Raw genomic sequence first — 15,674 nt, 5'->3', positions numbered from 1 at the left:
CCAGGGACCTCGGGCCCGGACCCAGACCCGGGACCCACGCCAGGGACCTCGGGCCCGGGCCCAGACCCGGGACCCCGAGGAAGCCCAGCCTCTCCCACCCCGCTGCCGGGGGAAGCAGGGGTGCTGATCTGAGAGCTCCCATCCCTCCGTCTGCGCCGGCAGCCTGGGCTTCTTGGAGAGCAGACTCTGCAGAGCCGGCCGAGCCGGAGCGGGGGGCCGGGGGCCCAGCCGCCAGCCCCGGTGCGGACAGCGGGCGGCAGCGGCGGGCTCCCGGACTGCTCCCGCGGTGCCGAGGCGTGGAGTCGGCCGCAGACCGCTCCCTGACGTTACACCACGGGGGCCGGGCCTGGCCTCCGGGCCTGGCGCTGCCGGACCGGCTCCCAGAGGCAGTGCTGCAGCCCACGCCCCGGCCCAGCCCCGGCTCCCCCAGCCCGCCCGGCTCCGGGCCACACTGAGCCCCGGGTGGGCCTGTGGGAGCACAGGGCGGTGTCCGGGCCCCGAGAGGGTGTGCAGGAGGGTCTCAGCTCCTCCCGGAACCCAGTGTGCACGTCCACGTGTGAGTGTGCGTGCATGTGCTCGCACACGGGGAGGGGACTGAGTGTGCGAGCCGGGGGTGGGTGGCCCGTCCCTGTGCCTCTCCGTCCCCATGTCCCAGTGCCCGGGGGGCAGGGCAGCCCCAGGCAGGGTGAGCGAGGGCCCGGGCGGCCCCGGGCCGGGCGGGCGGCGGGAAGACAGTCCGGGACACACGGCTTCCTTCACGCTTTACTGTGTAAAAATAAACTCACAACTCGTGTCTCAGCAGAAAACGGGAGAAAGCGGGGACCGGCGGGGACAGCGCTCCCGGGGCGGCGATCCGGCTTTGGTTGGCGATGATGAACACGGGGCACACCGATCCCTCCCTGCGGGCACGTACGCGGCAGCACCCGCGGGCGCCCTGCTGGGCTTGGTTTTGGCAAATCGGACAACAGTGGGCGAGTCCTGGGCCCCTCCTCGCCGCCGCCCGCTTCCCGGCGGCACTCGGGCCACGGACAGCCACGCACACGGACACGCGACGAAGGGGGGAGAGAGGACACGGCACGCCCCGCCTGGAGCCACGGCCCGGCTGCCGCGAGGTCACACGGGATTCCATCCCCTTCCCGCGGACACCGCACAGCCCCACTCCTCAGCTCAGACCCAGGCCTGGCGCTCGGCCCCCTCCCACCCCGTCCCCCGAGCTCGCCGGGGCCGCGGCCCTCGCGCCAGCCTCTCCTCTCCTCTCCCCCCGCTGCCAGGAGACGCGTGGCCCCGGGCCGGTGGCAGGGCCTCTGCCGTCGGGAAGGGGACACGGAGCGAGCCCCCGGCCGGGCCTGGGTGGTGGCGGGAAGATAGTTTGAGTGGATCTGTAGTTTGTCCTTTTCTTTCATAAAAATACTCTTGTTTTGGTAATAAACTTTGTCTTCTACAGTAAGAGAAAGAACACCGCGTTATCAAAAGCAAGAAGGCTTACGATTCCAGTGGGATCTGAGGCCGCCGGGCGGGCACGGCCGGGCGGGGCGCCCACAGTGTGTGATCTCGGGTAGAAAATGGCTTACCTGAGAAGGCGTGGGTGTCAGCGGGGGCGGCGGTCCGATGGGCGAGCGGTCAGACCTGTGGCCGCCGGGCCCCTCGGGCCGCGCGCCACGTGTTAACACAGTGAGGGCGTCGAGGGCCGTGGCAGGGCTGGGGGGGGGCGGGGCGGGAGCTTCATGTCGGTTTGGGGCCCTGGCACCCGGGGGCGCCGGGGGGCGGGGTGGACACAGACGTGTCCACTGGATGCTCCGCCCATCGGGTTAGGGCAGAGGATGGCTTGTGGTCCTGAACGGACAGCTCCCAGCGCCCGCTGGGCAGGTGGTCTGGGGTCTGGGTCCCGGGCCTCGGGGCGGGCGGGGCGCTGCCCAGAGCACCGCACTGGGCCGGGCCTCGTGCTGCTGGGGCTGGGGCGGTCTGGTCTGGGGGCTTCCAAGCTCAGGCTCTCTCCCGGTGCTCTGGCCTGTTCTCTCTACACGGCTCGGTGTGGGGGAGCGGGGGGGGCCCCGTGCCCTCGCTTGCTTTCCCAGCGTTTTCGTAGCTACATGGATGGTCACGGACAATGGGTGGCACTCGGCACAGAACACAGGACCGGAGAAGTCCATGCAGGCAGGGGACCACGTGGGACGGAGGAGCCGGGGACGCCACCCCGAGGGACATGCAAGCAGGAGGCCCCGCAGACCCGGCGCCGAGGCCTACGGCCGGACGAAGCACGTGGTCAGAAGCCATTGCTGGCCACGGCAGCCTGGCGCGCCCCCCGCACGAGCGCGATGCATTGTGGGCTGGCAGTGGGCACCGTGCAGACGCCCAGGGACACGGACACGGACACCAACAAGACACGGGTGCACTGGGTTCCACACAGTATGGGCCTGCGTTCGGGGGGCAGGCGCCCCGGGGGACGGGACGGGGGACCCCTGCCGCTGCGGGGGCAGGGGCCCAGAAACATGCCAGCCATTTGCTGTGTTGAGTCCAGGTGCCCTCGGGGTGTACGACCCCCAGATGCTGCACAAAAAGCAGGGGCCCACGTGCACACACGCACACATACGCACACGTGCACACACGCACACATACGCACACGTGCACACACGCACACATACGCACACGCGCACACACGCACGCGCACACGCCTCCCCGCCTCGGAAGGACCAGAAGGAATGTGCAGGATGGCTTTTCACGGGGAGCAAACACGTCACAGCTTCTGAACAGGGTGGGTCTCAGCGTCACAGCTGGGACGGGCCCGGGCTGGGCCCTGCACAGGGGATGGGTTCGGGGCCGGCCATGTCTGCCTCCCCCCCAGAGCCGCTCCCGGGGCCCCAGCGGGAAGGGGGGATATGGCTGTGGGTGCCCAGGGCTGGCGGCCGCCAGGCCCTGCATGGCTGGCTCCTAACCAGGTGGGACTTCCCTCCCCAGCCGCCCCCGGGCTCTGCCCGTCTGTGAGCAGAGGCGGCGGGGGCAGAGTGGGGGGGGGGGCAGCACCCTCTCAGGGGCCGCGGGGCAGGGCGCTGGCGGCTGGAGCCAGGCTCCCGGGGTGTGAGGAGCGGGAAGGCCGAGAGCCCGCCCCCAGGGTGCCCCGGGGACGTAGGAGGGGCTGCGCCTCCCCCGCCCCCTCCTCTGCCCCCAGCAGCTGGGCTCCAGGGCCCCGCCTTCACCGCGCTGAGCACGCCGCCGGGAGGCAGCCCCGGACGAGCTCCCAACGAGACAAGCGCGTGCGGCGGCGCCACGGAGCCGAAATGAAACACCTCGTCTGAGAGGAGGCTCCCCGGAGACACGCGCTCACAGACGAGCAGACACGCGCTCACACGCAGGCACGCAGGCACACACGCACGCACACGCACACGCACACGCACACGCACACGCAGCCTCACCTATGCCTGCGGGGCTGAGAGTCGCTGCGGCACGTGCACGAGGACCCAGCGAGGCGGCGTGTGGGGTGTGCGTGCGTGTGCACGTGTGTGCATGCGTGTGTGCACGCGAGGGCGATGGCCGGGGCATTCCTGGGGGAGACACAGCAGGGGGCCGGCGGGCTCAGTTGAGCTGGCGACAGGCCTCGAAGGTCCACTTGGTGGCGCCGCCGTAGATGTCGATCTGCGCCTCTGCCCAGGCGATGACGTTGCCGGCCAGGGCCTTGGGGCTGCAGGTGGCCAGGTTGTACACCTCGCCCGGCGTCAGCTTGCGGTCCCAGATGTTGAAGTGGGCCAGCTCGCCCACGAACGCCTGGGTGGCATCGAACCCGCCGCCCAGCGTGTCCTTCGGGGGAAAGGGGGGGCCATGGGGTGGAGGCTGGGGAGGGGCTCCCCCTCCGGGGCTCTCACAGCCCCCCGTCCGGTCTCTGGGACTGCACACTGCCCCCCACAGGGAGCCAGGAAAAGGGGTGCTGCTGGCCGAGGACCCTCCTCTCCCGCCGCCATAACTCAGCAGGGGGGAGCGGCGGGGAGCCTGGTCTCCCCTGAACCCCCACGTCCCCCCTTCCCGTCCAGGGACCGGGAGGCCACTTTGCCGGCCCATCGCCCACGGGACCCGGAGGCCTGGGCCCCACTGCCCAGGCGCCCGGAGGACACGCTCCCCAGAAGCGAAGGCAGGAGGGGCCTCCCCCGCCGGGTGTGCGGCCGCCACGCCCACGCCGCCCGCATCTCCCCGTCAGCCCCAAACTGTGGCCGACTCGCCCCCCGCCCCCCGGTCTGCGCACCTGCTCCTGGCCCAGCACCAGCACGCCCTGCGGCTTGATGGGGTGATAGGGCGCCAGGTTCTCGCCGCTGCCGCCCTGGGTGCCGTCCTGGTAGGCCTCCCAGACGCCGTCCCGGGTGGTCCAGGTGACACAGATGTGGTGCCACTTCCCGTCGTTGATGGCGAAGGGCAGCTTGGCCACCTGGGACGGGGAGGGCGCCGGTCACGGCTCAGGCCAGTGACTGCTCGGCGCGCCTCACGGCGAGTCCCGGCACGTGCGTGGGGCCGAGGCCTGGCAGAGGGACTGTGACCCATCCGTCCTCCTCACCCCCTAGCCTACACACCAGGCCCTGACGGAGAGCCCCCATCACTCCACCCGCCAGCCCGCTGGTCTGCACCCGCCCAGCCTGGCAGAGGACCGGAGACGCCAGGGCGGGGGGTGGGGGGCAGGGGGTGGGGGGGCAGCCCCCTGCGAAGCTCACCCTGGGGGTCACTCCCCCCGGGGTGGATGCACCGCAGACCCGCGGGGAGAGGGGCCCGAGAGCAGGGCCCCCTGGGCAAGGACCGAGGGCTTGGCATCCAACCTCCAGCCTGGGTTTCAGACCATCGCCACCCACAATGCATAGGGGCTGGGGCGTGGCCGGCCGGCAGCTGACCGCGGCTGGGGAGGCGGGGGGCGGCTCCGAGGGACAGGCTGCCCCCCCCCCCAGGGCCCGGGCTAAGCACATGGGTTTGGGCTCAGGAAGAATTTCTAGGGGACCCGCCCCCCCAGCACCGATGCTCCCCAGCGGGAGGCGGAGTCAGGACTGATCGTGGGGAGGAGCCCATCTCCCTCCCAATCCGTCTGGGGGACTCCCGCTTCACCCGGTCATGGAGTCAGGCAAGGGCGCCCCACCCTTCTCTCCTGGTGAGTGTGTGTGTGTGTGTGTGTGCGCGCGCGTCTGTGTCTGTGTCTGTGTGTGTGTGTGTGTGAGTGTGTCTCTCTGTGTGTGTCTGTGTGTGTGTGTCTGTGTGTGTATATGAGTGTGTGTATGTGTGTGTGTGTGTGTGAGTGTGTCTGTGTGTGTGTGTGAGTGTGTCTGTGTGTATGAGTGTGTCTGTGTGTGTGCCTGTGCCTGTGTGTGTGTCTGCATGTATGTCTCTGTGTGTGTGTCTATGTCTGTCTGCATGTGTGTGTGTGTCTCTGTGTGAGCATGTGTCTGTGTGTGTCTGCGTGTGTGTGTCTGTGCCTGTGTGTGTCTGTGTGTGTGTCTGTGTGTCTGTGTGTGTGTCTGTGTGTGTAAGAGTCTGTAGGTATGTGTGTCTGTGTCTGTGTGTGTGTGTTTTTAGTCCTCACCCGAGGATATTTTTCCATTGATTTTTTTAGAGAGAATGGGAGAGGGAGAGACATCAATGTACTGCCTCCTGCATGCACCCCAATCAGGGCCAGAGAACCTGCAACCAAAGCATGTGCCCTTGTCCAGATCGAACCCAGGACCCTTCAGTCCGCAGGCCGACACTCTATCCACTGAGCCACACCGGCCAGGGTGCTCCTGGTCTTTCCCTCCCCTCCCTCAGCCCTGCCTGCCAGCCCTCCTCCTGTGCTTGAGCCACCCCACGCCGCTGAGGACCTGCCCGACAGCCCCCGGGACTGGGGTCCCCCGGCCCCCTGGACAGGGCCCCCGCGGCCCCCGGGACAGGGCCCCCCGGCCCCGGGACAGGGTCCCCCCGGCCCCGGGACTGGGGTCCCCCCGGCCCCCGGGACTGGGGCCCCCCCGGCCCCCGGGACAGGGCCCCCGGCCCCCGGGACTGGGGTCCCCCCGGCCCCCGGGACAGGGTCCCCCCGGCCCCCGGGACTGGGGCCCCCCCGGCCCCCGGGACAGGGCCCCCGGCCCCCGGGACTGGGGCCCCCCCGGCCCCCGGAACAGGGCCCCCCGGCCCCCGGGACAGGGCCCCCGGCCCCCGGGACAGGGTCCCCCCGGCCCCCGGGACAGGGTCCCCGCGGCCCCGGCCCACCTTGTCGTTGATGAGGATCTCCATGGGGTTGTTGCCCCACTCGATGAGCACCAGCTCGTTGGCCTGGCCGGGCACGGCGTAGGAGAAGGGCGTGCCCACGCCGGGCGCCGCGCTGGACTTGAGCCACATGCACACGGTGAAGGCGTACATCTCGGGCAGGCTGCGCTTGGCCTTGGCGTACATGTAGTTGGTGCGCAGCGGGAACGTGAGCTGGAACTTGTCCCCCGGGCGGCTGTCCTTCTGGCCTGGGGGGGCGGGACGGTCTGACGCAGGCACCGAGGCTGTCCCTGCCGGAGCCGCCCTCCGCCCGCCAGGCACTGAGGGAGGCCGGGCCGGCTCGGGCAGGTGCCTGTCCCAGGGCGCAGGCCTGAGCCGGGAGCAGGGGGCTGGGGGAGGGGAGCCTGAGCCGGGAGCAGGGGGCTGGGGGAGGGGAGCCTGAGCCGGGAGCAGGGGGCTGGGGGAGGGGAGCCTGAGCCGGGAGCAGGGGGCTGGGGGAGGGGAGCCTGAGCCGGGAGCAGGGGGCCTGGGGAGGTGGGGAGTCACCTCCAAGGTGTGGCCCCGAGGAAGGACGTATCCTCCGCCCGAAAGAGGGCAGCCCCTCTGGGCCCGACCGGAATGCAGGCTGCTGGCTGCTGAGCTCAAACGCCTTCCCCCGGTCCCCACCGAGCAGCCAGGCCCAGGCCAGCCATGCCCTCCGGGCGGGCACATGCCCTCCGGGTGGCACGCTGCTGCTCCCGCACTCCTGGCTCTGACCCACTAGCCCCGAGGACCGGCTATTCCAGAACCCCCTCCACCAGCACCCCCCGGAGGGAGGGCGCTCCAGGCCCCCAGCAGCTGCCCGGAGCCCCGCCGAGCCCGCAGGGAGCAGGGCCTGTGGCCTGGCCGAGGTCAGGGCTCGGAGGCCTCACCCTCACCCACCCTGGGGCGACTCCTATGTCTCCGGCAAACAGGCGCCGCTGCCCCTCACCTCGGCCACCAGCGCCCGCCTGTGGGGACGTCTCCAGGGAACGCACCGCCCCCTCCTGCCCACGCAGCACCCAGCAGCGGGCAGGGGCCCGGGCCCACCAGCTGGAGGGGGCCCGGCCTGTAGGAGCCCAGCACTCAGCCGGCCCCAGGCCAGGGTTGTTTCTAGAAGGCAGCCTGAGCTGGTGCCAGGCCCGGCTCCTCGGTGCTGCCCACACGGTCGCGGGCCCTGTCGCCTGCCGTGGGGGCCTCTGGGGGGTGGGGAGAGGGTGGGGGTTGTTTTCATGCCCCCCGCCCCCCCCCCCGAGCTGCTTTCAGTTACGTAAGGGGCCTTAAGATGGCACTGTCTAAGCCATCGCACACTTTGCAGTCGGAGCGGTCACGTGGCTCGGCTCGGAGCCCAGGCCCCCCCTTACAACCGTGTTTGATTGCTGCGCCTTCAAGGCTGAGCCGCCAGCTCATCCGCGCCCGCGGTGCCATGGGGCCCCCCATCAGGGACGGGAGCTGCAGGGGTCACTCCACAGAGAGGATGAAAGGCCGGGGGTGGGGGGGAGGGAAGGGAAGGGGCAGGAGGGCTGGGAGGAGACCTGTTCGGGTCTGTGGGGACCGGGAAGACCAGGCCTGGCCCCCAGCAGCGGGGATGGGGGATGGGGGGACCCACAGCCAGGCTTCCTGTCCAGGAGGGCCTGGCTGCCCAGGCCACAGGGCGAAGTTACTGAAGACTGGACAGATCGGGCTGGAAGGATCCTGCGAGTGCGTGTGCGTGCGTGTGCGTGTGTGCATGCGTGTGTGCGTGTGTGTGTGTGTGTATGTGTGTGTGTGTGAGTGTGTGTACGAGGGCAGGAGGCCCCAGGTGGTCCCTTCCCCTCTCTGCTTCCCTTCCACAAGCACAGCCAGAGCTCAGGGCCCAGCCCCCACCCCAGGAACACCCCCCTGGGTGCCCCACGCCCTGCAGGACTGGGGAGGCACTGGGGGGGGGCGGGGAGGCGCTGGGGGCTGGGGGGACAGTGGAGGGCTGAGGAGGGCTGGGGAGGCAGTGGGGGGCAGTGGGGGGCTGGGGAGGCAGTGGGGGGCTGGGGAGGCACTGGGGGGCAGTGGGGGGCTGGGAGGCACTGGGGGGACTGGCTTTTCCCGCGGGGCCCGGGCAGCTACCTTTCTCCAGCTCGCTGATGCGCTGGTGCAGCGAGGTCAGGGCGCTCTCGATCTTGGCCCGCTCCTCCGTGTCGTTCCTGGGGCCGCCCTTGCCCTCCTCCAGCGAGTTCACCCTGGACAGCACCTGCCGCTCCAGGTCGTCGATCTTGCTCTGCAGCAGGTCCCGGAGGCTGTTGGTCTGGCTGGAGGAGTTGAGCCGGCTGTACTGCTGCGGGGCGGGGGCGGGCACAGTTAGGCAGAGCAGCGGGCCCGGCCGGGCCGGAGCCTGGGGGGCGGCGGGCGCTGGGCGGGGGCCGGCGCGGGGCCTGGCAGACTGGGGAGGCCGGCAGCGGCGCCGCGGGGCGGGGAGGGTGTCCGGCCGGGGCGGGGGCAGGAGGGGGCGGAGGGGGCGGAGGGGGCGGAGGGGCGGAGGGGCGGAGGGGCGCGGGCGGGGGGACGGGCGCGGACCTCCAGGTTCTCCAGGCGGGTCTTGAGCGCCTGCAAAGTTTGCGCGAGTTGGCCGAGCGCGTCGGCGGCCTGCGCGGCGCGGGCCGGGTCGCCCGGGGCCGGCTTGCCCGCGGCGGGCGGCTTCCGGCCCGGGGCCGGGGCGCCCTGGCTCTCGCAGCGGCCCAGCTTGGCCGTGAGCTCGCGGATGGTGTCCTGCTGGCTGAGGATGGTCTCCTTCTGCTGCAGCACCGTCTCCCGCAGCTGCAGCACGCTGCCCCGCAGCTCCTCCGCGCCGCCCGCCGCCGCGCCGCACATGTCGGCGTCCGCGGGCACCGAGGTGCAGATGAAGCGCGCGGGGCCCTGGGCCAGGCCGCCCAGCGCGCACAGGGCGAGCAGCGCACAGGTGCGCGCGGCGCGGGCGGCCATGGCGGCGGCTGGGCTCTCGGCTGGGGCTCCGCTCGGCTCCGCTGGGCTCCGCTCCGGCTCCGCTCCGCGCGGTCCTCCCGGCCCCTCTGCCGCCCGCGCCGCGCGCCGCGCCTTTTATGCGGCCGGGAGGGGCCGCGCCGACGTCAGCGGGGGCGGAATCCCGCTCCGACTGCGGGCGGCGGGCCGGGCTGCGGGGCGCCGCGCGCAGGGGCCTCCTCCGGGGCCGCCTCCTCCCGGTCCCCACCGGCGTCACCGTCCCCCCGCCCGCCCCCGCCCCCCCGGCCCGCGGTTCCCCGAAAGCTGGGGGGGGGAGCAAAGGGGGGATAAAGGGGAATAAAGGGGAGAGAGGGATAAAGGGGGGGAGGAAGGAGGGGGGATAAAGGGGGGGAGGAAGGAGGGGGGATAAAGGGGGGTAAAGGGGAGAGGGAGGGGGAGAGGCCAGGCCGCGGCCTCGGACTCTGCGCGAGGCTTCCGCTCTCCCTCGGGACTCGGGTCTCTGTTCTACCCGCTCCGCCGCGCAAACACCTGCGGGGCTGGCCCGGGGACAGTGGGGGGCAGTGGAGGGGGACAATGGGGGACAGGGGGACAGTGGGGGGACAGGGGGACAGTGGGGGGACGGGGGAACAGGGGGGACAGTGGGGGGGGACAATGGGGAGCACTGGGGGGCCTGGCCTCAGGGACCCAGACGGTCACCGCGTGCCAGGCGGAGCGCCCAGAAGGGGCGCGGGCCGCTCCCCGCTCCTTAGGTGTCCGTCTGGGTGACGCCCTGCTCGCCCCCCGCCCGGGCTCTGGGGACCCCGAGTCTCCGGAGAGAGAGCCCGGGCGGGCGGGGACTTCCCGGCGGCGGCCCTGGCGGAGGGAGCCGCTCGGTTCCTCGGTTCCGGGCAGGCGGCTCCGGGGGACGCTCCGGCCCAGGGGAGGCGGGAGCCCGCTGCCTCCGAGCCCGGCCCGCCCCGCCCCCTCCGCCTCCTCCTCCTCCTCCTCCTCCGGGCCTCCGGCTCTGCGCCCACTGTCCGCGCACGGTGCTCCGGACCCGCACTCACCCTCCAGCCCCCACCCCCAGCCCCGTCGGCAGCCGGGGCTCAGGAGGGGGAGGCGGGCTCCACCGGCGCACAGCGCCTCACTCCCCGCTCCCTCCCCTCCCGCGCCCCGGGCTCCCGCCTGCGCCCTCCGCTTCGTCCTCGTCTCCGCCCGGAGCCCCCAGCGCCCCCACGGCTGTGCGCCCCCGACGGTGCGGCGGCTTCTGTCTCCCACCCGCAACCAGAGAAGACGGGGTTCCCCACAGGGTCCCCCCAACACAGGGGTCCCCCCAGGGACTTTGCGTCCTGGGCACCGTGGGTTCACCCAGGAGCGGCGCCTGGGCGCTGGGCGAGGCGAGAGGGGCCGGGGACGTGTCCGGGCTGCGGGTCCGGGAGGGAGTGCGGCGCCCCGAGGGGAGGAGACGGCGTCCAGGGCCCAGACTGCCTCTCCGCCAGGGGGCGCTGCGGGGCCTGTGCGGGCGCGGAGGGTCAGACCCACACCCCGGCCTTCTCCACTCCTTTTAACGGGACTCAGGGCCTCGCGCGGCCCAAGCCCATCCTGGTGTTTGCGGAGCGAACAGAACCTTCGGGGAGGAGCGCCTCCTGGTCAGAAGGTGGGGTGCAGGGGCCGGAGCCGCACGGGGGGCGGAGGCTGGGATCGGGCCTGGGCCGGGGCCGGGGCGGAGGCAGGACCTGTGGTTAAACAGGCACTTACTCTCAGCCAAGTTCCTTCTCTCCAAGCCCGTGATTCACATTTTAACGTGGCTGAGCGAGACCCGCTTCCGTTCCTCGAAGTGCACGCAGCCAGCTCGGCAGGCAGCGCGGGGAGGGATCCGGGCGCGGCAGCGGGAGGCAGGGCTGGCGGGTGCGGCCAGGGGGTGCAGGCGGGCGGCGGGAGAGGGGACACCCAGGCCGGCGGGGGCCAGGACGCGGTGCCCGGGGAGTGTGTTTGCCCAGCGGGCAGGGTGCAGCCCGCCAGGGAGCAGCCTGAGGCTGCGGCTGTGAGGGCCCCTCGCTCCGTGGGTCCGGAGCCCGTCCGGCTCCAGGGCTAGGCCAAGTCAGGAGGTGATCTAGCCCCGTGGTCGGCAAACTGCGGCTCGCGAGCCACCTGTGGCTCTTTGGCCCCTTGAGTGTGGCTCTTCCACAGAATACCACAGCCTGGGCGCGTCTATGTTGAAGAAGTGGTGTCAGGAGAAGTTAAGTTTAAAAAGTTGGCTCTCCGAAGAAACGCCAGTCGTTGTGCTGTTTGTTGGTGTTTGGCTCTGAGTTTGCCGACCACGGCTCTAGAGCTTCCACCTGGGCAGCAAAGAGCTCCCTGCAGGTGGGTAACAGGAGGGTGCTGTGAGAACTCAGGGAAGCACTGAGAGGGACTGGGGGGAGCTGGGGGGAGCTGGGAGATTCTGGGAGGAGCTGGGGGGACCTGGGAGGAGCTGGGAGGAGCTGGGAGGACCAGGGAGGAGCTGGGGGGACCTGGGAGGAGCTGGGAGGAACTGGGAGATGCTGGAAGGACCTAGGAGATGCTGGGAGGAGCTGGGAGGACTAGGGAGGAGCTGGGAGGAGCTGGGATGACCAGGGAGGAGCTGGGAGGAGCTGGGAGGACCTGGGAGGAGCTGGGAGGACCTGAGAGGATACTAGGAAGGCGTTGGACAGGGACGAGGCCCTCCCCGGGACTCCTTGGAGGGCAAGCCTGGGGGAGCAGGACGCTGAGAGGCCGCAGGGGAGGAGGGGGGGGAGGAGGGGGACGAAGGGGTGGCGGGAGTGAGGATGGCGCGGTGGGCCTGAGACACTGCGGGCATGCACTCGTCGGGACCTGTGGGCTTGGCGGTGAGGCGTGAGGACCCACTGGGCGCTGCCCGCCGAGGAGGCAGGTCCGGAGGGGGAGACCGGAGTCCCGCGGGGACATGCTCACCCGCAGCAGGAGGTGAGGGGACACGAAGCCCCAGCACCGCCCCACACCCCCCTCACCACAGCCTCCCTCAGCGGCCCCGAAGGGCCTGAGGGCCGGGGGCGGCTGGGCTGCCGGGAGCCGCCCGGTTCCCCCCGTGGCAGCCAGGCGTGCCGGAAGGAAGGCCAGCCCGGGGCCCGGGCCCAGCCTCGGCCGCGTGGACCGGCCGATGTGGGCGAGGGCGGTGGGCGGCAGGCCTGGCGCAGAGGACGCGGTGTGGTCAGCGGTGGTCACGGCGGTGACTGCGGTGCTGCTGGCAGCGCGGGCGGCCAGAGGGCTGGGGGGGGGCGTGAGGGCAGCGGGCCGGCCTCCCTCCTCTCTGGATGGTTTAGTGTCCACACCCCTCAGACCTGGAGCGGGCCCTCCTCAAGCCCTCTGCGTGGGGGGGGGGAGGGGAGGGGAGGGGAGGGGAGGGGTCAGGGGGACGTCTTAGCGGGTCCTGTGCGGGGAAGAGAGCAGGGGGGTCGTTGGGAACAAGGACTCAGGGGAGAACACCCCAATGGGCGCCCCTCGTGGACGCCCATCCACTCTGTGGATGACAGGGCCAAGCATGTGTGGCCCGTGGCCCTGTGGCTGCCCCTGTGGTTTCCTCGGACCCAGCGTCCCCCCCGCAGGCCTCACAGCCCCGCCCTTCGCCTCTGACTCCTAATCCTCAGGCGGCCGGGGGGCGGGGGCACCAACCCTCCCTCCTGGCGGCCTTCCTGCTGCGCAGCGGCCTGGGCCACACGGCGAGCCACTCCAAGGCTGCAGGACGGATGGACATTTTTTAAAAATATGTTTTTATTGACGTCAGAGCGGAAGGAGAGGGGGAGAGAGAAACATCAGTGATGAGAGAGGCTCTGATCGGCTGCCTCCTGCACTCCCCTCACTGGGGATGGAGCCCAGGCCTGTGCCCTGACCGGGAATCGAACCCTGACCCCTGGGTCACAGGTCAACGCTCAGCCCCTGAGCCACGCCGGCGGGCTGGGAGCCCGCCTTCTGACTGATGGCCGTCCTCAGCCCCCCCCCCCCCCCCCCCGCGCCTGCACGCGGACGGCCCGGCCTGGGCTCCTCCCGTGGGGAGCCTCTTCCTGGACCCAGCTGGGGCGCCCAGCCCTGCTCCTGCCCCTTTAGGTGAGGGGATCCTGGAGGGGGGGCGGGGGGCTGGGGCTGCTGGAAGGAAGGCGCTGGTTCTGCTGCAGCATCTGCTCCTGGGCCAGCGCTCCCTGGCGGCCACCACCCCCTCCCCCTCTCTCTCCCCCCCCCTCCCCTCTCCCCCCCTCCCCCTGTGCACGCCCCCCTCTGCTCTGCCCCTGCTCTGCCGCACGGGGTGGGCTCGGAGCCGCGGGGCCGAGCGGCTCGGCGGGCCTGTGTGGGTAACTCATCGCCCACGTTGCACAGCATCCGGGGCTCCGGCCGCAGCGTCCGTATTGCACTGCGGCTCCGGCGGCGGCTCATTAAACATTGATTGTGGCTGAGGCCCCGCGGTGCTCCTGCCTGCGGGGGGCGGGGGGGATCCCACGCCCGGGGAGGGGGGAGGGAGGGGGCCTTCCCGGCCGGCCGCGGCCCCTCAGCATTGGCTGCCGGCCGCAGCGGCTCCGGGCAGGGGCCCAGGGCCATTCACAGAAACGCTCCCCGCCACCGCCTCCGCGGCAGCCTGTACCGGCCTGGGGGGAGGGGGAGGCCTGCTCTGGAGACACCCCCCCCCCGCCCCGAGACCCCCGCCCCCCACTCCTGAGCGCGGGTCACCCCACCCCCCAGACATGGGTGTGGCGACCCCAACAGTGAGCAAAGGGCCTCCCACACAGCCTGCCCCTCACTCCTGGGCGGTGTGACGGGGGTAAGAGGGGAGGGGTGGGGGGAGGGGGGAGGGGTAGGGGTGAGGGGTGGGGGTGGAGTGGGGAGAGGGGGTGGGGGGAGGGGGTGGGGGTGGGGTGGGGGCGGGGGCGGAGGGGTGGGGAGAGGGGGTGGGGGTAGGGGTTAGGGGTAGGGGTGAGGGGTGGGGGTGGAGTGGGGAGAGGAGGTGGGGGGAGGGGGAGGGGTGGGGGAGGGGTACAGGTGAAGGGTGGGGTGGGGTGGGGGGAGGGGGCGGGGGCGGAGGGGTGGGGAGGGGGGGTGGGGGGAGGGGGGTGGGGGAGGGGTACAGGTGAGGGGTGGGGGTGGGGTGGGGGGAGGGGGATGAGGGGTGGGGATGGGGGCAGGGGATGGGGGCAGGGGATGGGGGCGGAGGTCGCTTTGCTCCTCTCTCCGGGGAGGGAGGGGGCCCAGGAGCACGCTGGTCCTGGTGGGGGAGGGACGGTATCGGAGGGGGAGGGAGAGGAAGTGCCGGCTCCTCCATGGTCCCCTCAGGCTCTGGCAAGGCCACATGGCAGGACCCGCACCCGCACCCGCCACCGTCCGACGTCGCCCCGCGGTCCAGTGAAGCCTCGAGCACCCGGCTGTGGAGGACAGGACGCTCGACGCTGATTTGCTGCCGGCGCGCTCACACTCCCCGGGCTGTGCCCGCGGCGGAGGGTTTGCCTCCTGCCCGGCTGCGCCCTCCCGACCGGCCCTCCAGCCACGCCACCCGGGCCACGGCCACCCCGGCCACGGCCACCGGCCACGGCCGCCTCCGCGCTCACACCAGCGGGTGCGTCGCGTCCACTGGGGGAGGGCACGGTGAGTCCTCGGCCCCGAATGCCCGCGGGCGCAGATGGCCGCCTAGCCCAGCCTCCCCCGCCCCGAGGCCGCCGGGTGCCCGGGGAGCACTGGGTCTGACGATCGCAGGCAGCAGGTTCCCTAACAAGGCAGGCCAGCCCTGGCCGGTGTGGCTCAGTGGACAGAGCGTCGTCCCGTGGACTGAAGGGTCCTAGGTTCGATTCCCAATCAAGGTACACACCCAGGTTGTTGGCTCGATCCCAGCGGGGTGTGCAGGAGGCAGCCAGTCAGTGATTCTCATCGTTGGTGTTTCTCTCCTTTTCCCTTCCTCTCTGAAACCAATAAAAATGCATTCATATCAAAAAAAGAAAGAACAGGCCTCCAGACCCGGGCCCTGTGCCGCCGAGCTGCCCTGCTTCCTGCGGGAAAGTGGAGGCCCATCCGCAGAGGCTCCGGGGCGCCCGGCTGAGAGTCTCAGGTGCCCAGGGTGCTCAGCTGAGGGGCTCAGGGGTGGGGCCGGGGCTCAGCTGAGGGGCTCAGGGGTGGGGCCGGGGCTCAGCTGACCGTGGCTCGAGGGGTGGGCGCACAGCAGCGGCCGGGGCTCAACCCGGGCCAGGAAGGAGGACGAGCTCCCGGGACGGACGTGCGGGCGCTGCCTCCGGCGGGAGAGGGACACGAGGCCCCCCGCTCTCCCAGAGGAGCCCCCCCCCCCCCCCGAGGTTCTGCGCTGCCGCAGTGGGACCCGGGCCGGGGTGAGCCAGCGGTGGCCGGCGTGGCGGAGCCGCTGTGACCTGGCGACCTGCCGGCCCACACCCCCTCCCCCGGAACTGGGTGAGCTGGGGCCTCTCGCTGTCCCCACACACACACACCCTCCCTGAGTGCGTCACTGCCGCTCTCGGACCCCAGGCCTCCAGCCTCGCCCT

At 71.8% G+C, this 15,674-nt stretch overlaps 1 protein-coding gene across 1 annotated transcript; it reads right to left on the bottom strand.

Annotated features, from left to right (window-relative positions):
• Positions 1-726: 726 nt before the first annotated feature.
• NPTX1 (neuronal pentraxin 1) lies at positions 727-9,265 on the bottom strand. The gene is made up of 5 exons (XM_084862027.1): positions 8,767-9,265; positions 8,320-8,527; positions 6,205-6,449; positions 4,232-4,411; positions 727-3,792 (listed from the first exon to the last, which is right to left on the bottom strand). The coding sequence occupies exons 1-5, from the start codon at positions 9,169-9,171 to the stop codon at positions 3,571-3,573; spliced, it is 1,260 nt and encodes a 419-aa protein (XP_084718153.1). The 5' UTR covers positions 9,172-9,265; the 3' UTR covers positions 727-3,570.
• Positions 9,266-15,674: the final 6,409 nt, after the last annotated feature.

The sequence above is a fragment of the Pipistrellus hanaki genome (genome assembly GCF_964339955.1).
Source record: "Pipistrellus hanaki genome assembly, chromosome: 16".
Taxonomy (NCBI): Eukaryota; Metazoa; Chordata; class Mammalia; order Chiroptera; family Vespertilionidae; genus Pipistrellus; species Pipistrellus hanaki.
The sequence above is the reverse complement of the archived record's forward strand: the minus strand, read 5'-3'. Positions and strand labels throughout refer to the sequence as shown.

What these genes read in the sequence shown, in the direction of transcription:
- NPTX1 (XM_084862027.1), bottom strand. Translation starts at nt 9,171, where the DNA reads ATGGCCGCCCGCGCCGCGCGCACCTGTGCGCTGCTCGCCCTGTGCGCG. An exon ending in CCCGCCTGGAGAACCTGGAG is followed by an intron (nt 8,528 to 8,766) that starts GTCCGCGCCCGT and finishes CCCGCCCCGCAG; the next exon opens with CAGTACAGCCGGCTCAACTC. An exon ending in CATCAGCGAGCTGGAGAAAG is followed by an intron (nt 6,450 to 8,319) that starts GTAGCTGCCCGG and finishes CCGCCCCCCCAG; the next exon opens with GCCAGAAGGACAGCCGCCCG.